General features: G+C 37.5%; 1 protein-coding gene across 1 annotated transcript in view; it reads left to right on the forward strand.

Annotated features, from left to right (window-relative positions):
• The window catches only part of COL25A1 (collagen type XXV alpha 1 chain), a 299,864-nt gene that overhangs the window by 275,734 nt on the left and 5,246 nt on the right, over positions 1–18,884 (forward strand). Inside the window, exons 31-36 of the mRNA XM_062636654.1 lie at positions 4,137–4,190; positions 9,256–9,309; positions 10,532–10,558; positions 11,263–11,316; positions 16,193–16,270; positions 18,632–18,670. Coding sequence (XP_062492638.1) covers positions 4,137–4,190; positions 9,256–9,309; positions 10,532–10,558; positions 11,263–11,316; positions 16,193–16,270; positions 18,632–18,670 — 306 coding nt within the window. The remainder of the gene's footprint in view (positions 1–4,136; positions 4,191–9,255; positions 9,310–10,531; positions 10,559–11,262; positions 11,317–16,192; positions 16,271–18,631; positions 18,671–18,884) is intronic.

Consider the following 18,884-nt stretch of genomic DNA (forward strand, 5'->3'; position numbering starts at 1 on the left):
TTGGCGTAAGAAGCCTGAGTCATGAATCATTTTTTGACATCAGGTCTGTTCCGTCTTAGCACCAGCCCTGCCTTACCTCAGACTTTTGGCCTAAGACTCAGGCTTTTGTGAGATTTCCAGGTCTGTTTCCAAAACTTCAGCATTTTCAGTGCTACTGCTCTAAAAGTCACATTGTGTTGAATAGAAAAAAGCAGAAATGGCTACTTAGGCAGGGTGCAAAGCAGGCAGGCAATATCTGGAGTTACTTAAAGCAGCAGACTTGATTCTACTGAGATTTCTTTTTTTTCTTTTTAATATGAATATGATATAAGGTAACATAATACATCAAAGGGAAATGTGGGAACAAGGCCATGGGGAGCAGTCTGGATGAAATACCCACATATTTCTGTTCCCCAAAAGAAGCACATGTGGTCAGTATTCTTTTTGACCGGGCAGCTCTCATGCTAGCATAGTGTTTCATGATGCAAGAATAATTTACTGGCAGCTCCAGGCCCACCATTATCCTCTTAGTGATGTTTAATGTAACAGGCTATGCAAAGTCTAACAATCACAACAAGTGCCATATTTTATGTGTTTTTAAACTTCTCTGTATGAACACAGAAACTATGGATCTCCTGGATAGCTTGGCATTGTATAACCTATACTGATTATTTAAACTTGTTACTGTTTAATTATTTGTGCTTAAAGGTTTAAAATAACTTTATGTAAGATTTTGTTGCAAATTCCAGTTTGCTGTATGAAAAAAATATTGCTTCCTTACAAAATCTACTTTTCAGGAGATCCCGCTATAGAAACCTGCAGGTTTGAGACATAATTTTCTGAAAGTTTTCTTTCAGTTTGATTTGTCTGCATTGGAATTTGAGGAAATTCCAAAAACCCCTAAAACTCACACTTAAATCAAACCATCTAACTGTAGTGATAATTATTGGGGAAAAAAAAAAATCAAAAGAATCAGTTACTCATAAATTTCCTGTAGCTTTTTTTCATGCAGATTTTTAATCTCCAGCAGATGCCTCCCAAGTGCTTTTGCTCAGTATTGTATCAGTATGTAAATTGACAGTAAGCTGAGAAGGCTGAATTTGTGTCCTTGTTTCAAACTGGAATATGCAACCTTTTCTGAGACTGGCTTCTTTTATCCAAGCTTAAGCACCCATTATAGCACCAAAAATATGGCATTTATACTTTTACGTTTAGGGTGAACCAGGGTTAAATGGTCTTAAAGGATTGAAGGGTGAACCAGGTCAAAAGGGTGACAGAGGGCCCCTTGGTCTTCCAGTAAGTAAAAATCCCCAACTACTCAATCTCAGTGCAAATAACAAACTTCTCTTTCTACTCCTGATGAAAAACTCTGATTTACTCCACAGTATATACAGAATATACCATGTTTGAGCAGAGCGTGTCTTGTTTTGTTTTAGCCCAGATGTGTGCTATCGTCCATAGTAATGTCCTGTAACACCCAGTGCTGTCAGGGTTTTTTTGTTATGTGTCCGTTGAATGTGTTCAGTGTCACAGGGATGCTATCACCACCACTACATCAGCCATGTTGTTATTTGAGTGTTGTATGGTGTTTGTGTTAAAAAAAGGAATCTTCCCTTTTACCCCATCTCTCCAGTTATTCATCCACTGATTGTACTTCTGCAGTTAAAATGGAGAAGTCTAACTGAGGAAAGTTAAAAATTGGTTCAGGGATTTTCTGTTTATTTACTTTCCTCATTCACTAGAGATGGTGGATTGTTACTCTTGCATTGTTCTTTAGAAAATTTCCATTCTGAGTGTTTGGCATAAATTTTGTATTACAAAGAAATGAAGGACCTTAAAAATAAATTTTCATGTTTCATGTTCACATTATGATTCTTAAAACTTAGGTTGACAAAAGAGAAAAGAGTTTGTGTGTTTGAAAGCACTCTGGAAAGTTAGTTGTTGGGTTTTTTTCCCCACAGAAAGAGTTCAGTTTTCCTTTTAGGATTACTCTGTGCGATTACATTCTTAATAACAAAGCGGAGGAAAAAGACTTAGTTGACCCAAAGGAATGCAAACCCCTCTGATTAATATTTTCAAGAATTATGTACAGAGTCCCTGGTCAAGGTCAGCTTCACTGAGAATTTTAATTGGGGGGGGGAAGAAAATCATTTACCAGTTACCAGTTACCGTTATGTAGAGAGGCAGCTGTGCAGGTCTGAGACAACCCCCTGAAAATAACTAAAAGGAAGAAGGAAGTTTCAGTTCTGCCAGAAATGTGTTTTCTAACCCAGAGCAAACTATTCTATTATTTTTTCAAATTTTCATATTCTTGTCTTGCTCCTGCTTACCACTTTTTCTAATCATCATTTTAGAGAGCAAAGTGTTTGACTTCCTAAAACCGGCTCATTTTATCTGCTAATGAGTTGGGGTGGCAGTTGGTTTCTTTTTAACTTTGGAGATTTGGGGGGGCTTAGGGGTTGGAGTTTTTGGGCCCAGATTATTTCTAATGTCCCAAATAGTTTCGGTCCTTCTAGTCCCAGCATTACTGCCAGCAGGCTGGGATGGTCGAGCAGATCCTTCGCTGCTCTTCTGTTATTCGCATAAAATCCAGCAGAGGTCATCCCGTCCCCAAGGATGCTGAAGCAAATAGCCCGAAGTGCCTGGTGCTGCCCACTTGCAGCCTCTGCGTGTGCTCTGAGCTGGGAGCACATTGGGAAAACAGGAAATGTGATTGTCTCACGGGATCTTGGAAATGAATGAGGCCATTGTAATCAGGATCCAGATTTTTTTTTTTTTTTGCTGCATAATGCAATATTCTTGCACTTAAATATTGCCTATCACGGTTAGCATATATTTTTCTTTCTTTGTGTAGTATAGTATTCAATTTTGTCGTTATTTACAAATTAGAAAGCATGCAAGTAAAGTACAAGGTAAATATTTGCAGGTTAAGGCTCAGAAACACCCTAACATCTGGTGTTTGTAGCACTCCTATAGCTTGACATTATTCTGGTCTAATGTACTGTGACATGACGGCAAGGGTGGGTCAGAGATGTTACGCTGATGTGAGAATAGAATCAGGCTCTTGATGTCTTATGTGAATTTTTAACTAACATGCTGTAGTAATGTGATACCCATTTCAAAACCCTGTCACAACTTGTACTGTACGTTTGAATTATGTTTATTCATCAGCACCACTTACTAATCTCACGTTCTTGTCATTCGTGTTGTATCCATCATCCATGCTTCCACCTAACTACACAGGGAGCATCTGGCTTAGACGGAAAGCCAGGACCCCGGGTGAGTCCCTTGTCTTTCTGTGTCGCTCTTCATTACAGAGCCTATGTTCTGTCCAGCGCTTCACACACTGCAAAGAGGAAGGAAGGCCAAATGCCGCAGGCATTTTTCATGGTGCATAAGAGGGGACTTTGAGCAAACTCTTGGAGTGATACAAGTGAGAAGGAGAATGTAACCCTCTGTAGAAGGAGTTCTGAATCTTAAAAAGGCAGTTTGGTTTTGATTTTTGGTTGGACAGCCGCCTTGGTTGGGGTGCTTATTTTGCTGAGTAAGGTTAGGGATCAGTTTACACAGGAAAACATACTTGTTCAATGCTAATATGGAATCAGCGAAACAGATGCAGACATTCTGTGGCTGGGGTTCTGCCACAGGCATTTTCTCATTAAACATAAAGTCATTTGCTTTTAATAATGATAAAGAAATGGATAAAGTGAAAGAGGGATGGAGTTACATGTTTGAAGGCTTCTATAAGATTCCTATTGATGAGTGCAACAGGTAGGTCCACCATACAGCTAGACATTTTCATTTAAAAAATAATCAGTATTAAAACAAAACAAACCAAAGCAAACCCATAACTTTGGCCCTTCCATTTTTCCTGGGAAAATTTTTCAATAAATTTAAAATCTTTGTAAATCTGGTGACTTCCATGAATAAAGGAAAATCCAACTAGAAAAAAAGATGGGTTACCTTATAGCCAGAGAGCTTATAGATGGAGTTTTGGAAGACAAATGGATTTGTTTGCCCATGTCCCATCAAAGTTCAGTCTGAATTTTCTACTGGTGAAGACTGATTCCATGTTAGTTCTTGGCTAGAAGACAGTTATTAAAATTATGGACTTGTAAGAACAAGACCTCTCTTTTAACCTCTGTTTCCTTTTGTAGGGTGTAGATGGCCCAGTTGGTCCCCATGGCCCCGCAGGTCCTAAAGGAGAGAGAGTAAGTATTTGTTCTATGTGCTTCTCTTTACAAAGCAACCGCTGCCATGGCAAAATGTCATATGGCTGCTTACAGTGTGCCAGGATGTTGTTAAATATAACTGTATCTCCTCTGTTTAAGGATCAGCCCAGAACTGTATGTGCATTCTAGTTACACACATTTATCTGTTTAAAGGTTGATTTTGTAACTCATGAACTTCAGAGAAGCTGCTATTTTGTAATGATTAATCCATAAGAAACTTACAGGACTTTCAAGTTCACAGTGGTACACAGAACATCATTTTGCTTGGTTGCATTGTGTAGTGTAAGTGGTTTGAGAGGACAAACTGAGACAAGAGATAGTGTGATCTGATTATATCCGTATGAAATGGCAAAAAGAAAAAAAATTTCCCAGTCTGTACTTAAATATTTTTATCTTAAAAAAATGATTTAAACTTTTCTCCCTCTCCCCTCCCTTTCTTTCTTAGGCTTAGAAGATAGGAGCCCTCCTATTTCACTTGAAATATTCATAGTAATTTTTCATCAGTGTAATAGGATAAGGACCTTAATCTTTAAGCTGTGAGCCTGTCATCTTTAACAATACAACCATCAACTTGTACAACAAAACAAAAGATGATACCTTATACTGACTAAATCCTCCAAGGAGTTGACAGCCTAGAATTATGTCTCTTTGAGTTTCTCACTTAACAAAACAGCTGTGATAAAACAACTTCAGATTGATATATTAAGGACGCAGCCATATGGCACAGGTTCAGTTAGCTTTAATAGCAGTACACCTGAGAAAGGTATGCATGACTTGATGATTCATTTTTAAAGAGCTCTGTGTTGAGAAATATATACAAGACATGCAACATAGTCCAAAATAGGACCAGTAGCCTATAGTCACAACTCAGGTTAGTTAACAGTCTGAAGGTCTTAGGTAAGTCTTTTTTTCAACCAGGACATAACTTTTTCTTCTATCAACTCTGTGAAGATAAAGTTGAACATCATCTGAACTTTAGGAAATAATTTTGATGGAGAAGCATATATAAATACTGTACTTTTATCCTTGGATCATAAGCTTTTGTCTTGAAGGATATGCGTACGTACTACCAGTTGAAATTTATTTCAGAAACAATGTGCTGTAATATAAGCTATTCTTCTAACGTATGGAAGAGAGCTATAGTTGTGTTTTCCTTATGAAAGTATTCAAGGTTATAATAAGTCATACACCTGGATCTCGAATCAGCCCTACCATGGCTGTTGACAAGTAGTAATTACAAAGGGGAGAGGAGCTGCAGCGATGTAAATTTCTTCAATAACTGCACAGAGCACAGAGGGTCAGATCTGCAAAACTATGGAAACTGAAGTGTGCAAAAAAATCCTGCTGACCCAGCATTTTCTGTGTAGCTAAATGAATGGGAGGAAGTTCACAAGAAAGATGGAAGGGGTTTTTAACAAGCAACCAACTAGCAAGTTTATTGCTGTAATTGTTCATTTAATTATTCAATACTGTTTGGGAAGAGAAGTTGTTTGTAGAATCATTATCTAGCAGGTGCCTGGCATTGATATATGTCTCATTATCTAAATAACAAATCATGTGGGTTTAATGCAGGTTTACACCTGCAACTTTTGCATGTGAAACTGAAAAAAATTTTGCCTGCAGATTTCAGAAACTGCCTTTTAATTAAAAATTAAAAGCCACTGCTTACTATCACTGGACAGGATCACATTTTGTCCATGCTGATAAGAAAAACCTCGGGCCAATATTAACTTAGAAGGGCACTAGGGATTTCTAATATGAAACATAACCACATTCTTAAATCCACATTATTTAACGTTTGGAAAGGCAATCTCACTTTAAGAGAATACATGTAAAATACTGGTCACTGTATATTTATGCCTCCTTAAAAGTAAAGGAAAGCAAGTATAATCAAACTGAAGCCTAATGATTTCTTTTACAGAAATCATTGTTACATAGGCTGCAGATGAGGCAATGCTGAATTACTCTTCTTAGGTAGAACAGACTGTTGTGCAAATTAGGGTTGGTTGTTTTGTTTCCAGTTTAGCTATTTAATTAAAATAGAAAACATTACTGAGTCTTTGAACAAAACTTATTTAGATGGTGAAAAAGTAGACCAGAAAAATAGTGCTTGTCACTAGAAAATAGAAAACCATGAATTTTAGAACAAATATGATTAGTTCACTGTTCGAGTTTAACCATGTAATTTTCTCTCTAAACTTTAAATTATTCACTGATCATTAAAAGCTGACACAGGATTTAACACCTCCCTCCTTAAGCATGATATTGGTGAACTTTCCAACACTGTGGTTTTGTGCATTTCTTTTGGTAGAAATAGAAATGGCAATTAACCGTTTGAATTAATATCATCTATTAGGCTGATGTCTTACAGTCCTTAAATTCTTTGGCTCTTCAGATTTTACTGAGACCATCTTCATTAAATGGAGGAGTTGATCATAATAGGCCTCTGAATCTGGCTGTGTACCTATTAATCTCACTTGTATATTTTCTTGAGAGAAAATTGAGAACATTAGTAAACAGATGAGCAACTTAAACTACTACTAGGGAAAGGGGACATGTAAGCCTGAAGGCTAATGAGAGACGTAATGTCTATCCAAATTCTTGTCTATCTAAAAGAAGCTGAAAGACAAAATTAAGTAAATGCTGATCTCCTGAAACCCTGGCCTTGATTGCAAGGAACTGGTTTTGAGCTTTGTTTTTGGCTCTCGGAACACTGTCATCACTCTGCATATTCCCTACTGGTAGGGAAAGTGCATTCTGTTTAATTTGGTTAAAATGTTTTTCACCATGACAGTGCTGTAAAATCTATCAATCTTAATGGAGACACAAATTATGCAGCTTTATTCATGCAAATGGTAGTTTGTATCCACCCATGGTTCAAGAGACTGAAGTGACATAGGAGGCAAAACTGAAGGCCATGGTTTCTGTTCCTTGGGCACTGATGAATTGTCATACGAAAAGATATTAAAAACCTTACTGAAGTTTGCAAATGTCTGTTTCCCTAAAGTAAATGCTTTATCGTGATGGCTGAGGGCAGTATGCTTATGACAGTTCATCAATCTTATATAATCCATACACATTCAGGACCTCATCTGATATTCCAAACACATTTCAGCATGTGCTTTGTATTGGAGGCAAAAAAAAATGGGAGATACATTTCCCAAAATATATTCTTACACAACAGATGAGATTATTTCCTAGACTGGTACCTTCAGCATCTTTATGTCTACCATATGTTTAGCAATGTTATAGGCCTATCTTGAGAGAACGCTGTACAGTCATCTTTGCTGTTGGAGATTTTAAATAAAGATACTTAACTAGTCTTGACATATCTCAAGTAGTGATCAAACATTTTTGTAGCCGTTACATACATGGGTCAGCACATCAGTTTCTTCTCAGAAGAAAGGTTTAAAGCTGCAAGGGATTTACTGTTCTGAAAATCAGACGTCAGTTCCCAGTACCTCCTCTTGTTCTTCAAGGGCATCCTACCTAAGTGCTGCTCAGAAATGGCTGGAGATTATCAGAATCCAGAAAGATCAGACATTATGCATGTAATCACCGCTAGAGTAAAGTGAGCACAGACAGTGTTCACCATATAAAAATGCAAAGTATCTAAAATAGATCAAATGTCAGTTACTTTGTCGAACTTCTTACTCCTGTGGTTATTCAAAAACAGGTTCAGGCTCAGTTTATTCCAGTGCCTGCTTTTTTATATCATCCAGTCAACAAAATTACGATTTAGCAGCCCATTTTCAGAGCTGTGCTAAGGGACTTGGCTGTGCCAATGATCACTGCTGTTAATTAGGCACACATCTATATCTCTGTCTTATATTTAATAACAGAGTAACGAATTAATAATGATTAGTAAATAATCTAGATTTTTGGAGGATCTTGTACACAACATTATCTCAAGAACTTAAGTGCAGCGACTGCTAGGATGAAAAACAGCACTTCTTCTCAAGGCTAGGAGCCTTGAACAAAGCCTTGCATTAGCTCATGTTAAGGAAAGGAGGTGAAGAAAATATACAAATAACCCTGTATAACAAATTGAAGGTAGGAGCTTTGAAAATTGGATGTGGTCAAGACTTTTTTTTTTAATCTCTTCAACACTTGGAGGAATTTATTTCTCTCAAGAGAGTAGGGCTTTTTGCTGGACTTTATTCAGAAGGTGGCACCACAGTCTTAAACACATACTTACCAGCACTGCCTCCCTAACAACCTCGCAGAAGGCTGTGCTCACAGTTACTTGTGCTAATGTTAGCTGACTCAGGAAGTTTAACTCCATATCAATCTTTATGAAGAACAATTGGAAAGCACAGATGATTACTACAGTCAGCCTGAAATTTGTTGCCTTGAAATTTTATTTCATTTGGAAAAGTTTGCTCTATATTAAGCTTGCAAAATTATTTTGGCAGCATCCCTCTGGAAACTGGCAATTTTTCCATGGGTTTTTGAGCAAAATGAGATCAAACTTCAAGTACAGAATGATCTCTGCACTTGCTTGTCTTGCACATTAATACAGTTTTGATTTCATAAACCAGGGTATTAACATCACTAATCTAGAATCCAACAGAACAGTTAGCAAAACAATACAGTGCATGGGATAATCTTCACAATGTCACTGTTGATAACACTTCCTGCTTAAACACATTTGATTGGCACATTTTTGCCTGTCACTGTGCTTCATCTCAGCTGCTGTGGTGAACCTTGATGCTGCATGTCCTCAGTTTTCATTACAACATTGGCTTTTTATTGAGTTATAAGCTTAAAATTGAAATCAGTGCAAGTTCAGTTTAAAAAATATTTTCAGTTACAAATGTATTTAAAACCAAATATAATATCATATGCCCAAAAATAATTTTGCCTCAAAAGTCATACACATCTCTTTTGACCCTTATTCATTTAATAAAAGTAAATTATCTTGGCTATTTTTCACTCAAAAGATTTAGGAATGTATAAACTTTAACCTAAAGCACTTGGTAGGGATCATTTCTATCTCATTTAGCCAATGTTTTTGTTTGCTTGTTCCGTAATCTTTTCGTAGGGTGAAAAGGGAACCATAGGTGACCCTGGACCCAGAGGACCATACGGCTTGCCTGTGAGTTGAGCATAGTTTGTACACGTTGTGCTTTTCATCACTCCTTGATTACACTTTGTGTGCTTTATGACTGCTTTTCACCTAGCAATACAGTTATTTGGAAAAAGCAAAGATAGATAATAATAATCCCTGGTTAATAATAATGCTCACTGGTCTGTAGGTTTCTGACCATGCACATGGTCATGCAAAAGTAATGAAACAAATCTGACATGAACCAGCAAGAGAGAGGAAATCCAGAATGCAAGTGCTCCTCTTTCTGCACCCTGTGGCAATCAGCTGCCTGGGGATCATGTGAAAGTGGCAGGAGTTCAGGATGAACCGTGGAAAGCCGCAGCTTTCATATGTCAATAAACTGCTTTGATTTCTGTGCTGCAAAGCTATTTCACTGTTATACTTTTGGTTTGTTTGACACTTCAGAGACCAGTTTTGTTTTCATTTCTGTGCCGTGTGCTGAGAAGCAATTTGGGAAGTTCATTGTTGATCATTTTTAGGTGGAGATGGTATGCTTTAAATCAGTCATTTAAAGATTATTATTCATTTCTAAAATATGAGTGAGAGCTTCCTTTGGCCTACAAGGACAGCCCAAATAAAACAGCTGACTGTTTACTTTGCTGATGACTGGGTCAGTTGTGTACATATACACATGCCTGTTCTGTACTTTGACACAAGAAAAGCCATGTAAATGTGCTTAGCCAGGCACAACCAGCCTTTGCAAGAGATCTGCAATGCTTCCATACCCTCTCCAGTCTAATCTGTTTAATTAATTAAAGATGGAATACAGACTTGTGGTTTAATTGGATCCATTTAATTGTATCAGGAGTCAATGACTAAAGATAGTTTTCAGGCTGCATGGAGTGTTAAATTAGCTTGAGAGCATGTTCATGTGAGGGTCACTTTTGTGAGTTAAATAAAAAAAAAAATACAGTTTCTGTTTCCCTTTCCTGTGAACTAAAAATTGAACATAATATTTCATAATAGGCTTTTCTGTATTTTTAGCTTGCTCCTGGAATCTGCATATGAAAAAACTTTTACAATCAAGCAAAATTTTACAGTCAAGTTATCAGTTCCTCAAAATGTTAAACACTGGCAGAAATGTCCTTCACTAACAGCCTTAGCATCGTGGGGTACTGCTGTACAGAGAGAGCATAGAAGTCAGGCATCAAGGCAGCCATTGGTATCATAGTTTAGGGACACTAACGTAGTTTATATGGTTCTTTGGCAGGGTAAAGATGGAGAGCCTGGCATTGATGTAAGTAATATGTATGATCAATACGCTCACAATGGTAGGTAAGCATCTTTTAAGGAATAGCTTACTGGGTGTAACAACTTTGTTTCCATCTAGTGTGCATGCAGTACATAGAGAGAGTGTGCTAAATCAGCATTTGCTCTTTCTCTATGATAGAGAAAACAAAGATTATGCAATATACAGCCCTAATTGACAGACACCACCAGATACAGTGCTTACACAAATAGGTGGTACTTTGGTAGTCACTAGGCTGAAAAAACTGCACTTGGTAAGAAAATATTCAGAATATTTGGTTAAGTAAATTTATCCTAATTAAAGAGAATAATTCCATAACCTGTAAGGGATGTATTTCAAAACATAAGTTCTTTCTTTGGCATGCTAAAAAGACTTACTGAAAGCCTTTTCTTCTAGTCCTACACTGAAAGCCCTAGCTTGGAAGAGTCTTTTCCAGAATGTAGATATGCTATGTTGCATGGACTGATGTCATTTTGAGTTACATTTCTTTCCATTGCTGACAAAATTACTCTACCAAATACTGTGACTTGTCTCACATACTCCTGTGTGCGTGCATGTGTGCACATGTAACACATATATATGTATACAGTATGTAGTGAAATCATCTTTTTTTATATTTTCCAAGAGTATTTGAAAGCTTAACCTGCATGTGAATAAAAGTAGACCTATCTTTGTCCATTTTGTTTTTATAGGGTTTCCCTGGTCCTCGAGGAGAAAAGGGTGATATAGGAGAAAAGGGAGAAAAGGTGACCAGTGTTAACTGTTTCTCGATTCCTCAGCCTAGTCAGCTCCGCTGTCTTTACACTATAAATTGTCCTGTTAAAGCTTATCTTTGTTTTTACTGTGTGCCAAAAGGCAGGTCACAGGTAGATGCTGAGCAAAATCATGAAAAACCACAAAAATTTATGCACAGAACCAGTAGTATTAACAAGCTGCTCCTGGGAGGTTCAGACTGGCTATTAGGAAAACCTTCTTCGTTAGGAGGGCACTGGGGCAGTTTACCCAGAGAGGTGGCTGAACCCACTGCAGTACCTGGTCTGGTCTGACCTAATGGAGGGTCAGGGATGATCCTGCTCAGGGTGGGAGGTTAGACCAGGCAACCCACAGAAGTCCCTTCCAATCAGACCTTCTGATTCTGTTTCCATGTGCAGCTAGAGATAGGTAGACAAAATACAGCCATCAGATTCCTAGAAGATCTCTGGAAGAAAAGCTGGTAAAAGAGTTGGCTTACATAAATACATCATGTGAAAATGGACAGTCTCAGATTCTTGCACTCAGGATGTAAAAACATTTTAATGTCCTAGAGTCCAGCATGCTGCTTTGGGGTATTAGCTCATTATTCCCAGAGACGGACTGAATACCTCAAACATGGAACCTCCAGCTGCAAAAGGGCAAGGGAATCATGTGAGGAACCATGTGTGGCCGCAGGCACAGTTAGATCTTTCTGGAGTCTGATTACAGCTCAGGCTGCCAGTGTAGCCCTGTTCTCTTGGGCTGCAAGACACATCTCCTAGGAAATCTAGTGCTCCAACCTCCTAAAAATTAATGAAAAAGCAAAACCTGTTTCTTGAGGAGAATGTATGGGATAAAGTACTTAACAAGTCTGACAGATATGTCAGAAACCATGTTATCTTATGGGCTTTCAGATTAAAAGGATCACCAGGAAGTCTGTAGACTGAGAGCAGAGATGAAATCTCTGTCTTAAAAATTCTCCGACCATTCGAAGAAGATTAGAAGGCAAAGGAAGGTCTTTTTCAGTGAAAAATCAGGGAAGGTATAGGTGAGACCTCTGTCAAAGAAACTTCTGTTGCACAGGTTTGACAGTTTTCCAGAAATGAGGGAATACTTGTATCTTGCTGCATCAATAGTTCCTTTTCCAAATGGAAGGCTGACTCTCAAAAGACAGAGTAATGCAATTAATGGAAGGTCTCGTATAACAAATTTTCTCAGTTTTCTGATGTTTTTCTTTATGTAAGTTACTAATTATCTGTTACCAAATTGGTGTAGCAGCACCCATTTCATTAGAGAATAATGAGATAAAACAGTTTACGGGTTGAGGGTCCAGCTCATGTTTTCTTAGTTTTTAAATATTCCTTACAGTAGTGTGTTAGACTGACATTGTACACATCGAGATTAGCAAATTTCTACTTAAGAAATATAAATTGCATTGCAAAAATATGTACATTGTTACTAGCATTCTACTGAGGATCATGCGCTTGTTTTGTTCATAGGCATGCTATGATAGGCAAGGAGTAAAACTTTACTTCTTCAGTTTGAGATGACTGCTAGACTGATGATTTTTATTTTAGCCTGTCAGTAGTTGTGCTACATTGAAAGTCAGTCAGTGTTTGCATTATAATGTCTGCTTAACTTGGCTGTAAAAATAATTTGTAAAAGTGTTCTAATTCTAATTAGTCATTTAAAAATATAGTTCAGGAGCACTAAGCACGAAAATCAATACAATTGATTTTGTATTTTCAAGCTATATAAAAAAAAAAAAAAACAAACAAAACCTCTTAGAAATGAAAAACTTTTAAGAAATGGTAGAAATTGTGTTATGGTGAGAGGGAGGGAAGGGGGCCCTGATCCTAAATGTGCAGTTGTGTCTCTTGTTGACAGAAGAGTATGATGCATTACAACAGGGGCTGGAAAGGCATCATCTTTTCTCCCCTACACTCTGCATTGCTGAAAATCTGTGCATATGATGACTGGAGATGTTCCAGCCTGTTGTGGTTTAAGCCCAGCCAGAAACTCAGAACCACACAGCCGCTCGCTCACTGCCCCCTCACACAGCACTGCACCAGCTACTAAGAAGGAGAAAAATAACTATGACAGCTGAACCCAGGACACAACCATGACATTATTACAGAAGTGCCACAACTTTGTGTTTGTTTAGGCACTATGGAAGGGCAAGAAGGAATTTATTTTTTTTTTTAACCTTCATCACATGTAAATTCTCCATAACTCTTGTGCACCTCAGTAGTTCAGAGTAATGAGCTGAAGATTAAGAGACAAGAACTCAGTGCATGGCTAAAAGTAGTAAAGTACTCAGAAAATCCAGACTGTTCTCTACACAGATGACTGCTCCACTGGCCTGAATAAGATCATAGATTTGCCTTGAAAACTGGATGTTTAAATAGTTATCTGATGGCTTGTAACACAACGACAGAGAAATACAAGTCCTAAGAATATAAAAAAAGAGTAGAAACAAAACTGTGCTGTCCATTTTCAGAATCATTTTGGAGTATGTTCGTGCTCTGTGCTTGCGTGTACTCACAGCAAATACATTGGTGTTACATAGAGCACAAATAACATGAGATTTGACCCTGAAACTGTTGGGCTTCTGTGCTACACTGTCGTGTTTCTAAAGGTTTAAGATGAAAACTTAGCCAACACACAGTTCCTGACATGTAGGGCTTTTTTTACATCACAATCTTATAATTTAGTGAAGAAGGGTAATGTTTGAGTTGCTGTTTTCCTAAATATTACTCTGTGACTTTTTGGCACACAGAAAATATAGACAAGAAACTTTGCTTTTATAGTGTTATGAATGCAGTATGTTTTGTTCATGGAAAAGATTTTTTCATTTGAATGTGTTGAGTATGCTATGAAATTAAATGAATAATATGCTTTCTTTCCTTTTTTAAATATAACTATTTTTTAATTGTGTAAAATGTTTTTTGTCTCTTGTTAATGGATTAGTTTTTGTAGTGGTGTGGAGCTAGTTAAATGTCTATTTACTACGCTTTACCAAAATCTGTCTCTCCTTCCAAAGGGGCATTCCTTCCTTCTCCTTCTACCTCCATTCCTTACAATTCCTCTGTCTTTTTTACCCTTTTCCTCACAAAATAAATCCACCCAATAGCCACAACCTCCCTTGCTGGTTCTCCAATGTCATACTAATTTTCCTATGACTATTTTTCCCATTTCCTTGTGATATTCCCAATTTACTCATCCTTCCTATCCCATTTTTTACAATCCTAGTACAATTTATTTCATTTTTTTTAACAGAACCTTTTTTGATTTTTATGAAATTGAGAGCAATCCTGAAACTCATTTACCATTGTGATAACTGGTGTGAAATCAATTATAAAATGAACTCTGTGAACATCTTATACTGCTTGAAGGTGAGGTCATCTTTGCAGGTAGCTTTGTTGAGGGGAGTCTACTCATTTCTATGAGTAATTAAAGCACTGGAAGTTTTACATATGAAAGGAAAACTCAGTGTGAAATCAAAGGACTGGATTTCAGTAAAATAAGTAGATAGAATGTTGCCTGCAGTAAAGAGAACATTTAAAAGTTGGAATGTTTAAATAAAGAATCTAATTGTCACTTATTACTTTGATACCAATACATTATAAAATCATTGAAAGTGTCATAGCACATCTCTCCATCAAGCAGTTCAAATGTTTTGATTCCTGTAACAGGGTTTGAAATGGCCGCGTTGTATTTGGAATGACAGGAGTGCACCCTCAGTGATGTCTGTATGACACCACTGAGAACAGGATTTGTCCCGAACTCATACCAGAGTGAAAAGGGTCAGTTCTGCAAAAAATGCTTCTGGCTACGTTTACCCTTAATATGACACTGGAAGTTGATAGAATTTAGCCAGAGACCAGCCATCCCTGTGAAGCATCCACGCCACAGGTCTTTTTTAGAGAGACTATGCTGATGTACTCTGCTCTCACAAACTTCTGACCAGTGACAAATTTTGTCAGGAAGCTGACAAATTCAGCTTAGTGTCCATGTGCACTTCAGTACTACCACTTAGAACAAACAGAAGAGCTCTTGTTTTGGACTGTGGATTGGGAAGTTTTGCAGATTTGCCTCTGTCTCAAGAAACTGATGATTTCAAGCCCTGTTCTAAGATTCAAAACATTCATAGTGCTGATGTACCAACACAAACTAATACCTACCGATTGCAGTTCTTGCTTTGATTATATAACTTATTTTTCCACATAATGCACCATCCAAACCAGAACACAGTGGTAAGTGTCCTTTCAGCTCTCCATTGGCTTATAAAGAAAAACCAAAACTTTTAAACCAATCTTTCTTTAATTTTTTTTCCAAAAGAATGAAACTTGTTTTATCCAAACCATTGTATCCACAGGGGGAAAAGGGAAAGAAAGGCAAAAAGGGGCCTAAAGGGGAGAAAGGAGAACAGGGTGCTCCTGGATTAGATGCACCTTGCCCATTGGTACGTCTCACTTCTGTATTGGACAATCAATTGTCCTGCTGTAGACTGATGGAATAAAAATGATGGGAGAGGAGCAAGCAGCAATTACTGTGTCACCTGCTGCCCTTTGTTAACGCAGCCTGATCTCAAGTTCTGGCAAATTCTGGAGCAGACTTTGTTTGTCAACCTCCTAACTTGGTTTAAAGCATTAGACTTCAGACCTTCAGGACAAATTTGTGGGTTTTACTGGTGTTTATTTTCTGCCAAATATGTTAGAAAGGAACCAAGCATGGGAATTGCCAAATTCAGTGCCCCACAGGTTGAAATCACGCCATGATGGTCAGCTTGCTCCTCTTGCCTCTCTACTGTTGTTTGTTCACTCCAGATAAGTCAATACTGAAGGCATTTTCTTGACAGTAACGTTGCAAGTTAATCTTTACAAACAGGGATTCCGTGGAATTAAGGGGGAAAAAGGGGAGCCAGGCCAGCCTGGCCTGGATGGGCTGGATGCCCCTTGCCAATTGGTACAGTATTTCTCTTTCCTACCAACCCTGCATGCAGTTCCTTTGTTTGTAGTCAGCCATTCTCAGTGTAATGTTTTTCTGAGCTGACTTACATTATTCACCTAACACATGCATGTGCATGGACAAACCAGCTGCTTCAATGATCATAACTGCAATCAAAGAACACATTTTTTTTGTTGTCACCTCAAACCTAACTCTCAACAGTTTGCTCCCACATCACATGGCAATTTATAAGTTTGTGTCCTTCCTACATTTTCCCTGAGATCCACTGGTTTGTTATTTTCCCTCACAAAGTACCGGTTGCCTTACTCACCCTAAATGCAAGTCTTTGTAGAAACCCAGCACAATCTCCACTTCTAATCAAGTCTGATGACTTCTGTCTGCACTGGCTCAGTTCTTCACCATAGCCCGGTCCCATAGCTACCCTGCACCCTGGACTTCCTTTCAAATCCATGCAGTCTTAGGCGCGTGTTTTCATGATTTGGTCAAAATGAGAGTACAAAATGATGTAAATATTATTTCTAAAAATCAAGTCACAGGTTTCCAGTAAGCCAAGCTGGAGCCTGATCTCCCAGACCTTACACGAGTAATATTTTTGGTGTCTGGCCTGTTCATCAAATAGTTTTCAAACAGATCTGGAAATAAAAAACTTACCTGAGGTTCCTAAGAAGATAACAGTCTGCAGCCCACACCCTCACTGTCTTTGTTCCTTAACGTCTTCAATTTAATGGTCTTACCCTTGGAACTTACCTTCCTGGAATACACACAACACTCCCTACCCTATGTTAGCATGAATTCAAATTCCCACCTATACTAAAATGTTACCTGTTGACCCTTTCCCTTGTACCAATATGGCAACAGTGATTTTTATTTAATGGCAAAGTAAGCTTCAGGTTTTTTTTTTTCTTAAATAAAAGAAAGAACAGAACATACACGTTTCCTAAAGATACAAGGAAGATTTTCTTTTGAATTGTTCGCAGTAAAATTTGATCTGCATGTTCTGATACTGTTTGGTGGTTAAGCACGGTTCTTTAAGATGAATGTTAAGTAGATTTATTTTCAACTACAGCACTTCTAATTTGATGTTAATGAATTTTAATCTTAAATACATAGTCCATTAAGATTATTCCATAGCCCATTTTGTTTGCTTCCAATTAATGGTAACCATATTTCATATTTTGTTGGGGATAATCAAGCATGCTTTTTCAATTTAAAAATGTTTCTCTGGCTCTGTATTATCATTTATATCTGGAGATTCACTAACAATCATTGATAGATGAAAAATATTCTGTCCATAGGTAATGACTAGAATAAACTGCTAAGAAAATTTCACTGTTTCTTGCTTTAGGCAGCAAGCTGTTTCCATCAGATTGCATAGAATCAATAGCAGGCGCATTCAAAAATTCTCATGAACCACTATCTTCACATGTAAATTCACATAATAAGTATTGTTATTCCATAGTCTAAAGAAATGTAAAGGCCAGATATTTTTTTTTCTGCTCATGTATAGTCTAGTTACATCATACGTGCTCCTAATTCTGAGCATATAACTCTCTGGATAAACCCTGTATAGCCATGTAAATTGGAATTAGTTCCATGAAAATAAGTATGACTGTGGTCAAAAGTTCACTCTGATCTTACTGGATGCATGGAGATATGTGAAAGTAGGGTGGTGTCAGAAAAATGGAGTGACTCTCACTAACATAAGAAGGAATTAGATGGCTATATTGTCCAAGTGATAAAATTATCAGTGCTGCTGTACTGCCCTGAGCCCACCGCTGTTTTCTTCCACTTTGTCACTTGAGGTATGTTCGGGCCTTAAGATTTTGCTACTTCATTCAAAGGCTAAGCATGAAAGTGAACAGAAAATATTCTACTCAAATATGAGTCTTCTTGTCTTATCATTGGGTTTACTTTATACTAGGGGCCCATTAAATACAGATTTTAAACACAAATATCCTCCAGATAAAAGTGATACTATTTTGTTGCTCATTGATTTTTACAGTCAGCTACAGATTGTTGTGAATAACAAATGTTATTTATTATATTTTATTATATATTTTAAATAATATGCAGTCTGAGCTCTAACAGCAGTAAGAAACCAGTGAAGATATTCTAATGATTTAGGAAAAAAAAATCACTATGCAGAGGGGTGCATGTGTGTATTTACAGTGTAAATTGGGTTTTCTTTCACCTTGAGAACAAGAAAGTAAGTCAGAAACTGGTAGCTACTTATCAGCTAGAAAGTCAGAGCTGCTTTAGCTGTTCTAACAGATATTGAAGAAATATCTATCCTATCAAACTTAACTATGCTCTCTCTATTTTTTATTTGTTTTTCTTTACTTGCTCCCCTTGAAACAGGGTCCCGATGGATTACCAATGCCTGGCTGTTGGCAAAAGGTAGGATGGGCAGAGCTTTTATTTTTCAGGGGCAGTACCTCTTTGGCACACAGAAAAGCCTGTCACAGTCATACTGAACACAATCAGGATATACCTCAAAGCTTCTGAGACAGATATATGCAACAATGCAAAATAAGACCTCCCACGACAGTAGCTGGCATGATGAGGTAGTAATATACATGTAGAAGTAATAACTTATTGATGCAGTATTGTA

The sequence above is a fragment of the Pezoporus occidentalis genome, unplaced genomic scaffold (assembly GCF_034315485.1).
Source record: "Pezoporus occidentalis ecotype Australia unplaced genomic scaffold, CSIRO_AGI_Poc_V1 ctg49, whole genome shotgun sequence".
NCBI classification, from domain to species: domain Eukaryota; kingdom Metazoa; phylum Chordata; class Aves; order Psittaciformes; family Psittacidae; genus Pezoporus; species Pezoporus occidentalis.